This window comes from Triticum aestivum, chromosome 5D, assembly GCF_018294505.1.
Source record: "Triticum aestivum cultivar Chinese Spring chromosome 5D, IWGSC CS RefSeq v2.1, whole genome shotgun sequence".
NCBI lineage: Eukaryota > Viridiplantae > Streptophyta > Magnoliopsida > Poales > Poaceae > Triticum > Triticum aestivum.
In genome coordinates this window covers 493,979,131-493,997,103 of record NC_057808.1, presented here as the reverse complement: position 1 = coordinate 493,997,103, position 17,973 = coordinate 493,979,131, and the positions used below count along the sequence as shown (strand labels likewise).

At 48.0% G+C, this 17,973-nt stretch overlaps 3 protein-coding genes across 3 annotated transcripts; 2 read left to right on the top strand and 1 right to left on the bottom strand.

Annotated features, from left to right (window-relative positions):
• The first annotated feature begins 209 nt into the window (after positions 1–209).
• Positions 210–1,049, top strand: LOC123125697 (blue copper protein 1a-like). Its single transcript, XM_044546169.1, has 2 exons — positions 210–450; positions 591–1,049. The coding sequence occupies exons 1-2, from the start codon at positions 273–275 to the stop codon at positions 908–910; spliced, it is 498 nt and encodes a 165-aa protein (XP_044402104.1). The 5' UTR covers positions 210–272; the 3' UTR covers positions 911–1,049.
• Positions 1,050–4,061: 3,012 nt separating this feature from the next.
• LOC123125695 (mavicyanin-like) lies at positions 4,062–4,913 on the top strand. Its single transcript, XM_044546168.1, has 2 exons — positions 4,062–4,292; positions 4,442–4,913. The coding sequence occupies exons 1-2, from the start codon at positions 4,121–4,123 to the stop codon at positions 4,864–4,866; spliced, it is 597 nt and encodes a 198-aa protein (XP_044402103.1). The 5' UTR covers positions 4,062–4,120; the 3' UTR covers positions 4,867–4,913.
• A 2,984-nt stretch (positions 4,914–7,897) lies between these two features.
• LOC123125694 (zinc finger A20 and AN1 domain-containing stress-associated protein 7-like) lies at positions 7,898–9,078 on the bottom strand. The gene has a single exon (XM_044546167.1). It carries the CDS (start codon positions 8,710–8,712, stop codon positions 8,176–8,178), a length of 537 nt encoding a protein of 178 aa, XP_044402102.1. The 5' UTR covers positions 8,713–9,078; the 3' UTR covers positions 7,898–8,175.
• Positions 9,079–17,973: the final 8,895 nt, after the last annotated feature.

The window sequence follows — 17,973 nt, the reverse complement described above, 5'->3', positions numbered from 1 at the left end:
CGCATTCAACTCCCATAGCCACACCATTGCCGCCATTGGCCAGCTGCTGCCTCTGCCCCGGTCAAAGACAAGACGCGTTCGAGTGGCAACGGTGATAACTACGTACGTACGCATATTTCCTTACTGATCGAGCTCTGCCACACTCCCTATATATACATGCAAAGCCAGAGCTAGAAGCACAACACACGAGCTGCATCCATCCCATCACAGGACCCTTCCCCTTCAGCCACAACCCAGTCATCTCTCTAGCTTTGCTGCTTACTCAGTCAGTAATGGCGTCCAAGCAGATGCTCGTCGCCGTGTTCGCCGCGGCCGCCCTCGCCGTGGCCTTCCTCCCGGGGCTCGCCGTCGCCACGGAGCACATGGTCGGCGACGACAAGGGCTGGACCCTCAACTTCAACTACACCGCCTGGGCCGAGACCAAGCAGTTCGTCGCCGGCGACACGCTAGGTAAGCAATCACACAACCATTAACCCAACCACCCGCCGCGCATGCATCTCGCCATGCTTCACAACACGGCGCGCTCTCTGTCTTGGTTTCGTCGGAAACTAAACTGCTCGCCGCGCGCTATCGTGTTACCTATATTGCAGTGTTCAAGTACAACAGCCCCGCCCACAATCTGGTGGAGGTGGGCGGGCCGGACTTCCTCTCGTGCACCAAGCCGGCCAACGCCGTCGTCTTGACCACCGGCGAGGACCGGGTCACGCTCGACAAGGCCGGACGCAAGTGGTTCTTCTGTGCCGTCGGCCAGCACTGCCAGAACGGCATGAAGCTCAAGATCACCATCCTCGAGACCGCCCCGCCGACTCCCCAGCCAGCCCCGACCAACCCCGCCGGCAAGCTGCAGGCGCGCTTTGGTGTGGCAGCTGTGGTAGTCACCGCCCTCGCCGCGGCCGTGCTCGTGCTCTAGGGCCACGGTGGCACAGTCCCATTCCGTCCTCTTTACATATAGCCGAGCATTTTTATGTGAGCGATCGAGAGTGTTGCGTTGTGTGTTGTGTGTGTGTTGTTATTCTTGATGTTAGTACATCGTTGTGAACTTGTGTTTGTTCCCCTGGAAATTTTCTTCAATCAAAGATTCATTTCATTTGGTTATTAATTAATGAAGTTGTCAGTGCTCTTAAGATATAGTCCGCCTTTGTATGCAATTGCCTTAGGATATGAAAGGCCGGACGAGAAACGTTCGAAAGAGAAGGATGTGCTATTCAGTCAATGCCATATGGCATTAGTTGTTTCTTTATGGATAATCAAGATAGAGAATACTATTTGCTCTGGTTCTCTTATTCAACTATTGTGACTATCTTATAAAAAACACTATAATTAATATTCATAGTCATTCCGTGATATGTGCTGCAAAATATCTTGAAGACGATCAGAATAAAATATTAAGAAACAACCATATATCTATATACTCAGGTATGGTATTTTTTATTAGTCTAGTTGCCTTAGTTCGTTGCGTGTCATGTAAGGAGATTATGCTACTAGAACTGGGTTTCTTTATATGAAATCGAAGAGGGAAAGCCTCTCTTTTGCTCAAAAAAATAATTATACTCATGCATATTTCCACTTTTCAATTAAAATAAGCACAACTTCTCATCAAGACTAGTTTGAGTGTCTATTTTCCACAAACCATTATGAGACAATATTTGACGAATTGGCATGAGATTGTGCTTAGAGTCGACAAAATCACCCTATCACGGGAGCATTGGAGATACATGATAGATTTCACTCAAATGCGATGGGTACATTCAGTGTCCAGTGTACATGCTCAGCCATTGGAGATACATGATAGATTTCACTCAAATGCGATGGGTACATTCAGTGTCCAGTGTACGTGCTCGGCCATTGGAGATACATGATAGATTTCACTCTAAGTATGCATGTTAGCTTAAGATGCCACTCAAAATCAAGTTTTTATTATGTGAACTCGTGTCGTTGCATTATTCCGACTTACGATAATCAAGATAAAGGATGTTAGCATGACGATTTAGCATCATTTAACAAATGTTTAACTACAGGGGTGGCCTGAGGGTTGTGCATGACATGCCTCCAATGTAAGCAAGGGCTATGATATTTTTTGGGTCTTGGTGAAGGGGCCCAGAAGTCTTTTCGCTCTATGTTGGCACCACAACTGTTTTCTGATCTATTTGGCTACACCAAGAATACACTGTATTTGACGAGAATATATATATGCTCGCGTGGTATTGTTCTCATGTATCAACTAACGAACCTGCTATGCATATGACGGTTTTTTGTCTGACGATTGTCCCACCAGACAGTAAAAAAGAAGTTGCATACTATGGCCTACAAATTGAATCATCTCTAACCGTACGAGTGTTGGATGGAAATTAGTCGCACATACAGCATTGCTGATCAACTAAACTTGATTGCAGTGCCTCCTATAGTGTTTGCATGACATGCCTCCAAAGTAAGCAAGGGCTATGATATTTAGGTTGCTTCACAAAGAAATTATGCCTCAATTTGGGGTGGAGGGTGTGTAATAGGTTACAAAATGTTTGGTCTTTTTATGCGTGGCTTAGCGTGCTTTTCAGTTTGCTATAATGTATATTGACACTCTTGACAGTCTGCATTTGCAAATCTTGTGTGAAATGAAAATTAATAAATTTCCAATGTAAAATATTGAAACCATACATTATATAGGCCAATAATGAGAAATAATAAGATGTAATTGCGTTGTAAGTACATATATTTGATTTGTAGAAAAAGATTCACACATCTTCAACAGTGCAATCAAGTGACACTTACATGGTTTCAGGGAATGGTATAGTCTAAAACACCCAGTTGGGCCTGATACCATCATGGGGTGTGACATCGTTATCAAAGTCACGTGTGCTGCCATATATACAATTTTTGCGGTGATGATTTTGTTGTTGCGGTGATATGGAGTCACGGGCCATTCACGTGGAGAGAAGTGACGACGATGAGGTGCAATTGTTGCGGTGAAGACTTTGTTGTTGCTGTGATGGAGTCAAGAGTCATTTGCGCAGAGAAAAGTAATGACGATGACAGTTACAAACAACCTTGTGGCTCTTCTCCGGTCGATGGTGCTGGGTCCTCTTGGATGTGTAGCCAAGGCAGACGGTGATGCACTATGTTGTTCACATAGCAATAGTTTTGGTCTGTTTTTTCCGCCAATTAATGGAATATTATTGTCTTAATTAATGGATTGAGACATTTGGTCTTAGTTGTTTTAAAGAAAAGGGAGTGGTTAGGTGTACGTCTGATGGAAACTTAAACTGGGTTAGTCCATTCTTTCCAGCCGTCGGATGCAAAACGAACAACCGGATCCTCTTTTCAACCTCCCGACGGCTTCTTCTCCAACCGCCCCCACGGATCAATGGCCGGACCGCCAGCGACCACTGCCGACGGCCGGCGGTGCTCCTGCGCCAGCCTCCTCGCTCCGCCCTCCACTCAACCGCTACCAACCACCGTGCTTCCGCTGCCCCCGACCATCCCTCTAACCCCGGTGATGGCCAGTTTTTTCCGGCAAACCTGCACCACCCCCCACAGCCCTAAGATAGATGATGGAGTCGCCTGCCACCTTAAGATAGACCCGGAGGCTTCTCCGGCGAGCTCCATCCTTCTTTCTGGCTGTTAGTTCCTTCGCTCGAAATTTGACTGACCCAAATTATAAATTCAGACAAACGTACATCTAGCTATGGTGTAAAGGAAAAACAGAGATGATAACAATGGAGATTATACTCAACATGTAGTGCACCTCCGGCCGATCGAGTAGGCAGCGGCGGTGTACGCCGGCACCAGGCAGGCACGTCATGTACACTAGCCAGAGCACAGGTGGACAAAGAGCTGGAAACGAAACCAGCCAGAGACCGCGTCAGACTAAACTAAATTTCCTGAATCCTCCTGCTTTGTTATCGATCGATGCATCCATTCCTTCCATTGGTCGCTCCAATGCAGAGCTCCCCGGTGTCTTTTGACTATTTCTCCCGCACGTACGTACGTACGTGAAATCGGGCAAGATCCGTCTCTCTATATAACCATGTCGGAGCACTCGTTCTCCTCACACCCATCGCACAGTTCAGTACTGTACCTTACAAGGAACCAAAGAGGTAGGTTCAGTTTGAGTTGCTCGATCTCCATGGCTTCCAAGGCGATGCTTGTCATGGCGGTGGCGGCGACGGCGGTCGCCTTCCTCCCCTTGCCCGCCTCCGCCACCGTCCACGTCGTCGGCGACGGCAGCGGGTGGACGCTCGGGTTCGACTACACCGCCTGGTCCGAGAGCAACCAGTTCAGGGTCGGCGACGCCCTAGGTACTCAATCAACTCCATATCTCCTTCGGATTCATGCTCTATTTGCCCACGAAAATCTGACCTGTCACTCCGCACAACTAAGCTTAGAGAATCGTTCCATCTCTTGATCATGTCATGAGTCATGACCAAGGCTTGCCACGCTCTTGCAGTGTTCAAGTACAACAAGGCCAACCATAACGTGGTGGAGGTGAGCGGGCCGGACTTCAGGGCGTGCAACAGCGCCAAGGGCCTCGGCGCCTGGAACTCCGGCAGCGATCAGGTCCAGCTCGCCAGCGCCGGCAGGAGGTGGTTCGTCTGCGCCGTGGGCAGCCACTGCGTTATGGGCATGAAGCTCAACGTCACCATCCTCGCCGCCGACGCGCCTTCGCTTGCCCCTGCACCGGCACCGTCCTCGTCTTCTCGCAATACAATCCTCGCCGCCGACGCTCCTTGGCTTGCCCCTGCACCTGCACCGGCACCGTCCTCGTCTGCTCACAATACAATCCTCGCCGCCGACGCTCCTTGGCTTGCCCCTGGGCCGGCACCGTCCTCGTCTGCTCACAAGTCCAGGCGGCCCTTTGTTACCAAGTGGTGATGACCTGCCGGCGCCCCTGTACCAAGTACCGACTATGTTGTTCCTGCTTTTGCTAGTCACGTCGTGCACGGTGTGATCCATCGCACTGTTCGATTCGTGCATTTTTTTCTCCATTCGGATATAATAATTGGACTGCTGTCCAACACAAGCAATTCATTATTTTTTAGAATTACCACACGCAGTCGATTGGCCGTTTTAGATGTTGGTTGTTTCCTTACATTCATGTGTACCACATTTTGTACCAAACTAAATTAAGTTTATACATACGCATCACAGTTTAACCAGCCTACGAACTAAACTCTCACATTAATCCCTCGACGAATGAAACGCAGTTCGGGGGGGGGGGGGGGGGGGGGGGGTTGCAAGTTGAAAAAAAAGTAGTCTCCCTTTGTAAATAAATATAAGAGTCTTATAGCACAAATATAACCGTGTGTCTACATCCAAATCACGAACCATTTCCACCATTGGGTTCCTGCGTTGAGATCTTCGAAACTAGATCCTATGTTGATAGGTTTAGACCATTCTTTTTCCAAAAAAACTGAATCGAGAAAAGACCAGAGACCGGGAAAAAGCAAAAACAAAAAAGAGGAAAAAAAACAACGGAAAACCGAAAACAAGGAAGCATGGTTTTACTTTTCACCTTTTTTTTGGAAGCACACAGGTGCTTTCACTTTCGGGAAGCACAGTTGTGTTTAAGCGTAAAGTACACCTGTGGTTTTCACTTTTCGGAAAGCACATGTGTGTTTCACACGAAAACACGGTAACGTTTCACCGTGAAGCTTTCAGAAAGTGCAATTGTGCTTCTCGCGGAATCGCAGTTGTGCTTTTCACTTTTCGGGAAACACAGTAGTGCTTCACCGGGAAGCACAATTTTGCCTTTTTCACTTTCGACACGCACAGTGCAATTCATGTAGAAGCACATATGTGGGCGGAAGCACACCATTGCTTCACTATGAAGCACTCCTATGCTTTTCACACGGTGTCCTTCACGCGAGAAAAATAGGAAAATAAATTTTCTTTTTGAGGAAACCTAGAAAAAACCAAGTAAAAATAAAATCCCCCAAAAACCAAAAACACATGCAACTTCAAAAAAAAAAGTGCTCCTGCAGGAGCGCCCAACACATGACACATTGCGCGCTCCCCATGCTGGGTTTTCGTGCGAAATCAATCGCTTATTACGGTAGGTGGACGATGGTTGCTAGAAGTACCATATGAGTAAGTGGGTTGATCTCTTCTTTCCTAGGGACCAAGGTGATCCAGGTGTTCTTGCATCTCGGCTTTTTTTTGAGAGTGCGGTTAAACGTACCATACTGTTATATAAGGAAGCAAATGAGTTTTACAAGATGGCAACAAAATAATCATACGATGATTGTTGGTGCCAACACCACACCCATACAACAAGAGGGGAGTTCTCTCTATTGCTGTGTAATGATCTCCCATGCGCCTCCATACATATCTTATGACCAGAGAAGCTTCATTGGCCTGCTGTGCTGCGTTGGCGAACACGCGAGCATTCGATTGTTTCTAGAGGCTCGAGAAGACCAACATAAAGAGAGAGTCAAACTCCCTTCTTGCTGCTTTCGGACAGATGCCACAGACATGGATCCCCAGTCTAGCATCCTATCGAGAGTGCTAGACACTCCCGCCATAGGAAAAAGCTATGCAAAACAGGCCCACCAAACGTATCGAGCATTAATGCATTGGATAAGAATATGGTCCGGGGTGTCCTGTTTTTGCAGTCAAAGATAATAGGTATTCTTGCGTCTGGGCGTATGAATGTGTCCTTTATGCTGAGATGTGTGTGACGGATTCTCAGGATGGTGGGGGCTTATAATTGCTGCTCATTAAAGCTAGATATCTACATGGCCGCCCCCTCCTAGCTTGCGATCATAGGGAGGGCTCCTAGTTTTGGAAGTCCCTACAATCAATCAAGCATGAGATCCGCCTTTGGCTCGCGTCCCTCTAGGCAATGGAGAAGGTCTCTCTTCTGGTTGGACCCATAGCTTGGTATGGTCCCGCACGCCGATTCCCTTGCCTTTTTGCGATTTCCTCGAACTCAATGCTTTTGGTTCCCTGAACTGCCCATAATGGGAATTGGAACATCTCGTTCTGACAAACATTTGGGTCTAAGGAGACCCTTGCTTGGGCTGAATTGAGTGAGGCTCCCCCTCCGGTTATGACAAACTCTCTGGATACTGTCTTTGGGCACCTGACCTTGTTGGGTTGTTGGCGGCCTATGTCGTGCGCCGATGCTGGCATGGGCCACTCCTTTGTGGAAAGCGCCGCTTTCGCTAGAGATTAAGATCTTTGTTTGGCAGTTGTTGTGCGGTCACTTCCCCTCAGGGATGGAGGTCACCAAGCGGCATGGGCCGGACGATGGTATTTTCCCGTGTGTAGTGTCTGAGTCCTGGACCCATGTTGTCTTCTCAGGTCCGCTGCCCGCTTTTCTTGGAGCTTTGTCCATAAGGCCCTGGGCCTGAATGGCAGGCCTCAAATCTTGGAGAGTTCGTATAAGCCCAGTCCAACCATACCGGTAGGAGGAGACGTCTCTCCTATTGAGTGTTCGCAGCGATGGTCTACACCCAATGAACAACGCGTAACAAATGGTGATTGGGCGGGTCTTTTGCGATGTGCACTGGCACCCGCTTACTAGACAACGGAACATCGAGTGACTTGGCGGGATTATCAATGCGCATATCCTTTTAGGCATTATATTATATACAATGCAAGGTGCTTAGAAAAATATAATTCATATTTTCTTAAGCACTGGTGCTTATTTGTAGAGGACAAACGCTTAATTAAACATGTTCGAGAAAAATATGGTTTATTTTACCAAGCATCTCCCCCTAAGCACCTTATACATTGTACAAGGCTTTAGCCGGCGCTTCGTCGGCTCCGCGTAGCTATTGCATCAACTTTTTTTTTCGTTTTGGGCATATTTGTGATATTTTCTCCGTCTGAAAATAAATGTATTACCTTTAGTACGACTTTTAAGAGAATATTACACAGCAGACTTATTATCTTCTTATGTTACACTGAAACTTGTTGCATAGACGTGATGGTTTGCTTTATGTATAAATCGTGATGAACTAATGTTTTAAGACTCACGGTACAAATTCCTATATCTCTGATCGAAATCTAAACTCTGAACTAATATTTACAAAATTTCGATATCTTGGAAGCCTAAACTAATATTTACACGTTCGAAGACCTAGCAAATACAAAGAAGATTGATCGATTCTATCCTCGAAGACGCCATGACTAACTGCTTGATCGGTTCGCCGTTGATCTGGTGGTTTCTTGTGGGCTTCAGATCCTTCCGGTCATCTTGTCCGCAACCACGAGCGGGTTGTGCTTGGCGATCTGCTCCTGGCCGGCGGCCTTGTAGTCGAATCCACGGTCGTGCTTCTCCGAGTAGCGGTGCACGCTGCAGAAGGTGCCCTCGCAGCGGCATCGGAACCCCAGCAGCCCCACCTTCTTGCGGCACGCCGCGCACCGGTTCGCCGCCACCGCCGGCTGCTTCACGGGCGTCACGGCGGGGTCAACTGCGGCGGGGCTGGAGGAGGCGGCCGCACCGTCATAGGACGGGACGGCAACGGTCATCCTGGCCTTCTTCGCCGGAGGCGGCGCGGTCGAACCAGCAGGGCCGATGAAGCAGACGCTCCCCGCGGCCGCGGTGTCGGCGGTGGCGGCGTGGACGTGGTCGCGGTAGCACTTGGAGCACATGTTGCCGGTGGCGGCGGCGCCGAAGAAGCCGCAGCCGTTGGCGCACAGGCCGGCTGTCTCCTCCTCCTCGGTGTACTTGCGCTTCTGCGCCGTCGTCGCCGCCGATGCGTCGTGCGCCATTGCTAAGCTTACTCCAGTAACACGACACGTCCGCGTGTGTGTATCGGGGCGCCGAGATCTGCGTGCGATCGAGGGGGTTGGTTGCGTTTGATGGGCTGGGTTGCGCGTGGGTGTGGAACCTTTATAATACGGGCGACCGTGTGACCGACGCGAGCGGCGCCCGTCATAGTCCTGCCAGGACTCGCATCTGTGCCCGAAGCGGCCAACCAACACGTACGGCTCCCGGTGTCGGCACGATGATAACACTAAACCGAGCGTCAGTTCAACGCAACAAGGCAAGGCGGGGTTAGCGGCGGACGTACGTTCTACGTCGGGATAGTAGTATATCTTTTTTTACACTCACTCGGTAGCGTGCGCTCTTATGCCGTTTGACATCGAGGTGCCCTAAGGATTACTACAAACATACTACAAGGAAGTTTCATGAGTACGTACTGTACAATAGCTCAACCCGTAAATTTGCGTTACATGATATACTACGTGATCAGTTGTCGCCTATGAAAAGGAAACTAGGGCAGACACACGTACGAGCTAGGGCTAGTCCTTCCTTCCTTCCTCCTTCCTTCTTCCTTCTTAAATTAAATTAGGGCAGACACGTGCGCCAACGCAATTAGGGCTATCGTTTTCTTTCTTCTCGTGGAAGAAGAAAGACGATCTTGTTTTACTTTTTTTGGGGAGTAAGCCAAGTTTTATTCATCAAACACCACAGAATTTGGGATACAGTTTTGGTCATGGATTGGTCAAGCCAGACGTGACTGTCACGGACCTGACGAAAATGAAAACTTAGCTAAATTATGTGCTTCAACATTGACAGCACGACCTTCGAAATTAAAAATACAATCAAAAGACAACGCGTGTAGCTTGATCTCGCTAATAATTGTTCCATTGTTTCCTCACCCACCTTTCTGGATGTCCCCAGTCACGTGTCTAGCGTCGGAAGCAATGACCAAACGATGGAGGCGGAGATCTTGTTTTACCTAGTGCGACCTACAGCCGTTCGGCCCGTCCTCTGGCGGCTCCCCTCCATTGAGGACACAGGGCCGGGCCGGCAAAATCCGAGGTCATATGCGAAACTAAAAAATGAAGCCCTATTTCACTAGTGTGATCTTTAACTAAGGAGGCAAGAACCGGTCTCTAATGAAGTAGCGATCACTGCCAAAAGTTAATTAGGATTTAAAAATTAGGTGTAGGGCTGTAGGAGCCAAAGTTAAATCAGTGGGACTGCGGCGGGCTACCTGTTTTGGGCGAGAGAAACATGTTGATTAGATGAAGTTAATCCGAAGTGGCATGCTCGTTGCCCCGCTTGTCGCCGTGTCGCCCGTCGCGGCTCTGGAGCTGGATGCGATCGATTTTGATTAGTTCTGGATGCGTCGTCTCGCCTGCGCCCTGCCTTTCCCTCGATGCGCCGTCTCGCCCACCTTCCTCTGGATTTTAATTTGAGGGAAGCCTTCCTTTGGATGTGATCGATCCGACGATCCCATTCGGTTTCCGATCCATGAGCCATCGAGCAGGCGGCCTAGGAGGCTGGGACGCTTGACTACGTGGAGTCGCGAACGTGCCATGGCCCAGCGCCATGCGCGGCCCAACGCCCAGAAGAAATATAATACGCCTATATAAAATTTTGGGGCCCCTAAAATTTATGGGCCCTGTGCTAGCCGCACAGTCTGCACACCTATGGGCCCGGCCCTACGAGGACTTCTCGGTCATCGGTCATGACGGGGTCACCGGATCTCACACTTGCAGACCTACGTAGCTGTAGGTTTAGGGTTTTCTTGGCTTAGGTTTATTGCCGCACCACATCTTCGCTCTGATGAGGGTGACAACGGCACTAAATAAAGGAGTTCCAAATCCTTTTCTGACGTGGTGTTCTTCTATATGGTCAATGATGGATCCATGTGCAAGATTGTTCAAGCAGGGATGACGTGGCGGGGACATCATCCTTGTGGTGGACTTGTGTCCTCAGGCTCTGCCATTGTGACATCGTTCGCTCTGGCATTGGCACGAAGTATGAGAGGTTGTTTAGGAACGGGTGTCAGTGGTGGTCTATGTTGGCAACAGCTCAAAGACGGTCGACTCATAATTGAGGGCTAGTGGGTCAGGTTTCCTCATTCGAGGTTGTGTCACGGGGGTCCCAAATCTAGAGTTCAATGGCGTCTGCGAGGTGTTGTCCCGGCCAAATTCTTTCAAGGAAAAGGCTTCACCTTTGGCGAGCAACTTTGGAGGTCTGCAGAGCTACAGATCAACAGCAGAGCCGCCTCGAGCTCGGCTGAAGAGATGCTCTATCCCCTTTTCCTTAGGAGGTCCTTGTGGTGGTGCCAGAGGCGGGTGACCGATGTTGGTAACAGGCACACCAAATTATTTGGTATTGATTGTAATTTTCCTTCTTGTTTGGGGGTCCTTTGGGCTAAAGCAAGTGTCTATGTGGCTTGTACTTTTCTCTTTATTATATGAAAGAGATGTGTATTGCCTTCGAAAACAATATATAAAGAAATTCTCGTGGATTATGATTATAACTCTTTTGTTTTGTGTAGGATATATATAACCATAGTTCCCTGCAAAAAAATATATATCCTTCAAACATGTAAGGCCGGTAAATAATGAGCATTCTTAAGGTCTCTGTCTTTATTGGGTCATTGGACTGCGGATGCATCCCGATCTCACTAGAAAATAATAATTTCCTTCAGCATACCTTACCTCCTCGTGGTCTCTCTCTCTCTCTCTCTCTCTCTCTCTCTCTCTCTCTCTCTCTCTCTCTCTCTCTCTCTCTGGAACAACGATGGCGGGCAAAGGCATCGTCAGTCCGGATGGAAGTGCCTTCTCTCTCCATGAGATTGCCCCTTTTTAGTCCTCTCCCCGGAATGGAGCGATGGAGACTACAAACTAGAGGAATAGAAAAACCTTTCGCAACTTCTTCGCTTCTCCAGGATTTTCCAGCTTTCGTTTAATAGACAGGAAGAGGAAGAAAACCCCAAGTGGCATCCTTGTGCTACTCAAAAGACCTCATTTGTAACTTTCTTGCAGAGTTTTACACACACACACACCTCATGGTGTAGCTCCTCTTTACTATTGATAATCCCCATGAAGTATTGTAGCACTTCCTCAAGTGGAGGTGGTAAATATGGAGTGTCGAAACTAAAATGAGGTGATACAACCCCACGTACAATGAACTTTGCTTTGCCTAGACCTTCTAGTAAAAGATAGTTTGCAAGTTTTAGAGAAAGCGAGTGTGGAGTAGCGGTGGTAGGTGCTGCAAAATTATCCCTAGGAAATTGGCTATGGTACTAGACCGATATGTTGGGAATCGTAGCATAATTTTAAAATTTTCCTACGCTCACCAAGATGCATCTATGGAGTATACTAGCAACAAGGGGAAAGGAGTGCATCTACATACCCTTGTAGATCGCGAGCGGAAGCGTTCCAATGAACGTGGATGACGGAGTCGTACTCGCCGTGATCCAAATCACCGATGACCGAGTGCCGAACGGACGGCACCTCCGCGTTCAACACACGTACGGTGCAGCGACGTCTCCTCCTTCTTGATCCAGCAAGGGGAAAGGAGAGGTTGATGGAGATCCAGCAGCACGACGGCGTGGTGGTGGATGTAGCGGGTCTCGGCAGGGCTTCGCCGAGCTTCTGCGAGAGGGAGAGGTGTAGCAGGGGAGGAGGGAGGCGCCCAAGGCTGTAATACTGCTGCCCTCCCTCCCCCCCCCCTTTATATAGGCCCCCTGGGAAGGGGGGGCGCCGGCCAGAACCCATCTGGTGGGGAGGCGGCGGCCAGGGGGGTGCCTTGCCCCCCAAGGCAAGTAGGGCGCCCCCCCACCCTAGGGTTTCCAACCCTAGGCGCAGGGGGAAGGCCCATGGGGGGGCGCCCAGCCCACTAGGGGCTGGTTCCCTTCCCACTTCAGCCCACGGGGCCCTCCGGGATAGGTGGCCCCACCCGGTGGACCCCCGGGACCCTTCCGGTGGTCCCGGTACAATACCGGTAACCCCCGAAACTTTTCCGGTGGCCGAAACTTGACTTCCTATATATAATTCTTCACCTCCGGATCATTTCGGAACTCCTCGTGACGTCCGGGATCTCATCCGGGACTCCGAACAACTTTCGGGTTTCCGCATACACATATCTCTACAACCCTAGCGTCACCGAACCTTAAGTGTGTAGACCCTACGGGTTCGGGAGACATGCAGACATGACCGAGACGCCTCTCCGGTCAATAACCAACAGCGGGATCTAGATACCCATGTTGGCTCCCACACGTTCCACGATGATCTCATCAGATGAACCACGATGTCGAGGATTCAATCAATCCCGTATACAATTCCCTTTGTCAATCGGTATATTACTTGCCCGAGATTCGATCGTCGGTATCCCAATACCTTGTTCAATCTCGTTATCGGCAAGTCTCTTTACTCGTACCGCAATGCATGATCCCGTGACTAACGCCTTAGTCACATTGAGCTCATTATGATGATGCATTACCAAGTGGGCCCAGAGATACCTCTCCGTCACACGGAGTGACAATCCCAATCTCGATCCGTGCCAACCCAACAGGCACTTTCGGAGATACCCGTAGTGCACCTTTATAGTCACCCAGTTACGTTGTGACGTTTGGCACACCCAAAGCACTCCTACGGTATCCGGGAGTTGCACGATCTCATGGTCTAAGGAAAAGATACTTGACATTGGAAAAGCTCTAGCAAGCGAAAACTACACGATCTTTTATGCTATGCTTAGGATTGGGTCTTGTCCATCACATCATTCTCCTAATGATGTGATCCCGTTATCAACGACATCCAATGTCCATAGTCAGGAAACCATGACTATCTGTTGATCAACGAGCTTCAACTAGAGGCTTACTAGGGACACGTTGTGGTCTATGTATTCACACATGTATTACGATTTCCGGACAATACAATTATAGCATGAACAATAGACAATTATCATGAACAAAGAAATATAATAATAACCATTTATTATTGCCTCTAGGGCATATTTCCAACAGTCTCCCACTTGCACTAGAGTCAATAGTCTAGTTACATTGTGATGAATCGAACACCCATTGCGTCATGGTGTTGATCATGTTTTGCTCTAGGGAGAGGTTTAGTCAACGGATCTGCTACATTCAGGTCTGTATGTACTTTACAAATATCTATGTCTCCATTTTGAACACTTTCACGAATGGAGTTGAAGCGACGCTTGATATCCCTGGTCTTCCTGTGAAACCTGGGCTCCTTCGCAAGAGCAATAGCTCCAGTGTTGTCACAGAAGAGAGTCATCGGGCCCGACGCATTGGGAATCACCCCTAGGTCGGTAATGAACTCCTTCATCCAGACTGCTTCCTGTGCTGCCTCCGAGGCTGCCATGTACTCCGCTTCACATGTAGATCCCGCCACGACGCTTTGCTTGCAACTACACCAGCTTACTGCTCCTCCATTCAAAATATACACGTATCCGGTTTGTGACTTCGAGTCATCCAGATCTGTGTCGAAGCTAGCGTCACGTAACCCTTTACGACGAGCTCTTCGTCACCTCCATAAACGAGAAACATATCCTTAGTCCTTTTCAGGTACTTCAGGATATTCTTGACCGCTGTCCAGTGTTCCATGCCTGGATTACTTTGGTATCTTCCTACCAAACTTACGGCAAGGTTTACATCAGGTCTGGTACACAGCATGGCATACATAATAGACCCTATGGCCGAGGCATAGGGGATGACACTCAACTTTTCTCTATCTTCTGCCGTGGTCGGGCATTGAGCCGTGCTCAATTGCATACCTTGCAATACAGGCAAGAACCCCTTCTTGGACTGATCCATATTAAACTTCTTCAATATCTTGTCAAGATATGTACTCTGTGAAAGACCAATGAGGCGTCTTGATCTATCTCTATAGATCTTGATGCCCAATATATAAGCAGCTTCTCCAAGGTCCTTCATTGAAAAACACTTACTCAAATAGGCCTTTATACTTTCCAAGAATTCTATATCATTTCCCATCAATAATATGTCATCCACATATAATAAGAGAAATGCTACAGAGCTCCCACTCACTTTCTTGTAAACACAGGCTTCTCCATAAGTCTGTGTAAACCCAAACGCTTTGATCATCTCATCAAGGCGAATGTTCCAACTCCGAGATGCTTGCACCAGCCCATAGATTGAGCGCTGGAGCTTGCATACTTTGTTAGCATTCTTAGGATCGACAAAACCTTCCGGCTGCATCATATACAACTCTTCCTTAAGGAAGCCATTAAGGAATGCCGTTTTGACGTCCATCTGCCATATCTCATAATCATAGTATGCGGCAATTGCTAACATGATTCGGACGGACTTCAGCTTCGCTACGGGTGAGAAAGTCTCATCGTAGTCAACCCCTTGAACTTGTCGACATCCCTTAGCGACAAGTCGAGCCTTATAGATGGTCACATTACCATCCGCGTCTGTCTTCTTCTTAAAGATCCATTTGTTTTCTATGGCTCGCCGATCATCGGGCAAGTCAGTCAAAGTCCATACTTCGTTTTCATACATGGATCCTATCTCGGATTTCATGGCTTCTAGCCATTTGTCGGAATCCGGACCCGCCATCGCTTCTTCATAGTTCGAAGGTTCACCGTTGTCTAACAACATGATTTCCAGGACAGGGTTGCCGTACCACTCTGGTGCGGAACGTGTCCTTGTGGACCTACGAAGTTCAGTAGTAACTTGATCCGAAACTTCATGATCATCATCATTAACTTCCTCCCTAGTCGGTGTAGGCACCACAGAAACATTTTCCCGCGCTGCGCTACTTTCCGGTTCGGAAGGAGTGACTATCACCTCATCAAGTTCCACCTTCCTCCCACTCAATTCTTTCGAGAGAAACTCCTTCTCCAGAAAGGACCCGTTCTTGGCAACGAAGATCTTGCCTTCGGATCTGAGGTAGAAGGTATACCCAATAGTTTCCTTAGGGTATCCTATGAAGACGCATTTCTCCGACTTGGGTTCGAGCTTTTCAGGTTGAAGTTTCTTGACATAAGCATCGCATCCCCAAACTTTTAGAAACGACAGCTTAGGTTTCTTCACAAACCATAATTCATACGGTGTCGTCTCAACGGATTTCGACGGAGCCCTATTTAAAGTGAATGCGGCAGTCTCTAAAGCATAGCCCCAAAATGAGAGCGGTAAATCGGTAAGAGACATCATGGATCGCACCATATCCAATAGAGTGCGATTACGACGTTCGGAGACACCGTTTCTCTGAGGTGTTCCAGGCGGCGTGAGTTGTGAAACTATTCCACATTTTCTTAAGTGTGCACCAAATTCGTGACTTAAATATTCTCCATCACGATCTGATCGCAAGAATTTTATTCTCCTATCACGTTGATTCTCAACCTCACTCTGAAATTCCTTGAACTTTTCAAAGGTTTCAGACTTGTGTTTCATTAGGTAGACATAACCATATCTACTTAAGTCATCAGTGAGAGTGAGAACATAACGATATCCTCCGCGAGCCTCAACACTCATTGGACCGCACACATCGGTATGTATGATTTTCAATAAGTTGGTTGCTCGCTCCATTGTTCCGGAGAACGGAGTCTTGGTCATCTTATCCATGAGGCATGGTTCGCACGTGTCAAATGATTCGTAATCAAGAGACTCCAAAAGTCCATCTGCATGGAGCTTCTTCATGCGCTTGACACCAATGTGACCAAGGCGGCAGTGCCACAAGTATGTGGGACTATCGTTATCAACTTTACATCTTTTGGTATTCACACTATGAATATGTGTAACATCACGTTCGAGATTCATCAAAAATAAACCATTGACCAGCGGGGCATGACCATAAAACATATCTCTCAAATAAATAGAACAACCATTATTCTCGGATTTAAATGAGTAGCCATCTCGAATTAAACGAGATCCGGATACAATGTTCATGCTCAAAGCTGGCACTAAATAACAATTATTGAGGTTTAAAACTAATCCCGTGGGTAGATGCAGAGGTAGCGTGCCGACGGTGATCACATCGACCTTGGAACCATTCCCGACGCGCATCGTCACCTCGTCCTTCGCCAGTCTCCGTTTATTCCGTAGTTCCTGTTTTGAGTTACAAATATGAGCAACCGCACCGGTATCAAATACCCAGGAGCTACTACGAGTACTGGTAAGGTACACATCAATTACATGTATATCACATATACCTTTGGTGTTGCCGGCCTTCTTGTCCGCTAAGTATTTGGGGCAGTTCCGCTTCCAGTGACCACTTCCCTTGCAATAAAAGCACTCAGTTTCAGGCTTGGGTCCATTCTTTGACTTCTTCCCAGCAACTGGCTTACCGGGCGCGGCAACTCCCTTGCCGTCCTTCTTGAAGTTCTTCTTACCCTTGCCTTTGTTGAACTTAGTGGTTTTATTCACCATCAACACTTGATGTTCTTTTCTGATCTCCCCTTCCGCTGATTTCAGCATTGAATATACCTCAGGAATGGTCTTTTCCACCCCCTGCATATTGTAGTTCATCACAAAGCTCTTGTAGCTTGGTGGAAGCGACTGGAGGATTCTGTCAATGACCGCGTCATCCGGGAGATTAACTCCCAGCTGGGATAAGCGGTTGTGTAACCCAGACATTCTGAGTATGTGCTCACTAACAGAACTATTCTCCTCCATTTTTACAGCTGAAGAACTTGTCGGAGACTTCATATCTCTCGACCCGGGCATGAGCTTGAAAAACCAGTTTCAGCTCCTCGAACATCTCATATGCTCCATGTTTCTCAAAACGCTTTTGGAGACCCGGTTCTAAGCTGTAAAGCATGCCGCACTGAACGAGGGAGTAATCATCAGCACGCTGCTGCCAAGCGTTCATAACGTCTTGGTTCTCTGGGATTGGTGCTTCACCTAGCGGTGCTTCTATGACATAATCTTTCTTGGCTACTATGAGGATGATCCTCAGGTTCCGGACCCAGTCCGTATAATTGCTGCCATCATCTTTCAGCTTGGTTTTCTCTAGGAACGCGTTGAAATTGAGGACAACGTTGGCCATTTGATCTACAAGACATAGTGTAAAGATTTAAGACTAAGTTCATGATAATTAAGTTCATCTAATCAAATTACTCAATGAACTCCCACTCAGATAGACATCCCTCTAGTCATCTAAGTGAAACATGATCCGAGTTAACTAGGCCGTGTCCGATCATCACGTGAGACGGACTAGTCAAGATCGGTGAACATCTCCATGTTGATCGTATCTTCTATACGACTCATGTTCGACCTTTCGGTCCTCCGTGTTCCG

Excerpts from the sequence above, each read along its gene's own strand:
- LOC123125694 (XM_044546167.1), bottom strand. The coding sequence starts at position 8,712 with ATGGCGCACGACGCATCGGCGGCGACGACGGCGCAGAAGCGCAAGTAC.
- LOC123125695 (XM_044546168.1), top strand. The coding sequence starts at position 4,121 with ATGGCTTCCAAGGCGATGCTTGTCATGGCGGTGGCGGCGACGGCGGTC. Across the intron at positions 4,293-4,441 it reads CAGGGTCGGCGACGCCCTAG|TGTTCAAGTACAACAAGGCC; the intron begins GTACTCAATCAA and ends ACGCTCTTGCAG.
- LOC123125697 (XM_044546169.1), top strand. The coding sequence starts at position 273 with ATGGCGTCCAAGCAGATGCTCGTCGCCGTGTTCGCCGCGGCCGCCCTC. Across the intron at positions 451-590 it reads CGTCGCCGGCGACACGCTAG|TGTTCAAGTACAACAGCCCC; the intron begins GTAAGCAATCAC and ends CCTATATTGCAG.